This window comes from Entamoeba dispar, genomic scaffold, assembly GCF_000209125.1.
Source record: "Entamoeba dispar SAW760 scf_1105229462823 genomic scaffold, whole genome shotgun sequence".
Classification (NCBI taxonomy): domain Eukaryota; phylum Evosea; order Mastigamoebida; family Endamoebidae; genus Entamoeba; species Entamoeba dispar.
In genome coordinates, this window is record NW_001855385.1 from 1 (window position 1) to 1,323 (window position 1,323).

The 1,323-nt window shown below is 21.8% G+C and overlaps 1 protein-coding gene across 1 annotated transcript, besides 2 other annotated features; it reads left to right on the forward strand.

The window, feature by feature from the left end:
- Positions 1-129: 129 nt before the first annotated feature.
- EDI_101250 (uncharacterized protein) lies at positions 130-1,122 on the forward strand (the record flags this gene model as incomplete). Its single annotated transcript, XM_001740255.1, has 1 exon — positions 130-1,122. One exon carries the CDS (start codon positions 130-132, stop codon positions 1,120-1,122), a length of 993 nt encoding a protein of 330 aa, XP_001740307.1.
- Positions 473-521: a sequence feature (AT_rich).
- Positions 1,104-1,212: a sequence feature (AT_rich).
- Positions 1,213-1,323: the final 111 nt, after the last annotated feature.

The following is a 1,323-nucleotide window of genomic DNA, read 5'->3' on the forward strand; positions in this document are numbered from 1 at the left end:
ATTTATACAAATTATCAAAGAGAACATAACAGAAATTCATTATTTAAAGCAATTAAAATTTGTAAAGATGAATTAAAGAAAAATGAAGATGAACATGAATTTCATATGTTACAAGTAAAATGTTATTTAATGCTTGGAATGAGAGACGAAGCAGTTGAAGAAATTATGCATCAACGAATGGATATTAAAGATGTATTATTAGAGTCATTAGGATATCATATATTTCCAATTTTTTATTCATTAGGAATAAATGATAGATATGAATCAATAATAAAGAAGTATTATAATTTTCATAAAGACCATGCTATTTATATGAAAGATAATGTAACTCAAGCTATTGATTCTATGAATTGGGAAGAATTAAGTGATTTATTTAAATTTGAAGAAGAATTAAAAAAGTCAAGTACAAAAGCTGGAGTAAATATATTTGAAGTATTAAGACAACTTCAAGACTCACTCATTCATTCATTTGAAAATAATAAATTTATTCAAGAAAAATGTATTAATAAAATTCAAAAAATCATTGAAATGTATCAACCCATAGTAACAGAACTCATTGATAATTGTGATAGACACGCTTATTTTTGTGAAATTTTTTATTCTTTACCCCACCTTCAACTAGTTTCTCCATTTTATGATATTGAAAGAAATAATCAACAATATCAACAACTTTATTCATTAAATCAAGTTCTTGTTCTATTACAAAAAACAAAAGAACCTTATCAATTTAAAGAATTTAATATAGAAGGAGACCTTAATCAAATGATTATTAAAACAATGAATTGTATTGTTCAAGAAAAGGTTAAAGAAGGAAATGAATTATTAGAATCAATCTGTAAATGGATTAACACTCAATTTAATAATCTCACAGAAGAAGAATATCTTCTTATAAGAAGAAATTTATTACTCACAATTGAAACTATTGGATTTACATTCTTCTTAATAAAAAAGAATAACTCATTTAATCAAAACCTTATTAATCTTTTAAATGAATTAAAGAAAGAAAAGTCTGTTAATGTCACTGAACAATCTTCAGAGATAGAAAAGAAATTTGTGTCAGAATATTCTTCTTTTAATAAAGAAATTAGTTTAATTATCGAACGTTTTAAAAAAATTAACTAATCAACTATTATGATAATTTTATGTTTTATATAACATTATTTAAATAAAAGAAAAATAATTTTTATTAAAATAAAAAAGATATTAATAAATCATGAACCTAAAACAAATTTTTATCAGAGTGATGCAAAAATTAAGAAAAAAAGAGGTTTTATGATGAATCAAAAATCATAAAATTATTGAATTATATAAGAAAAAAGAGAA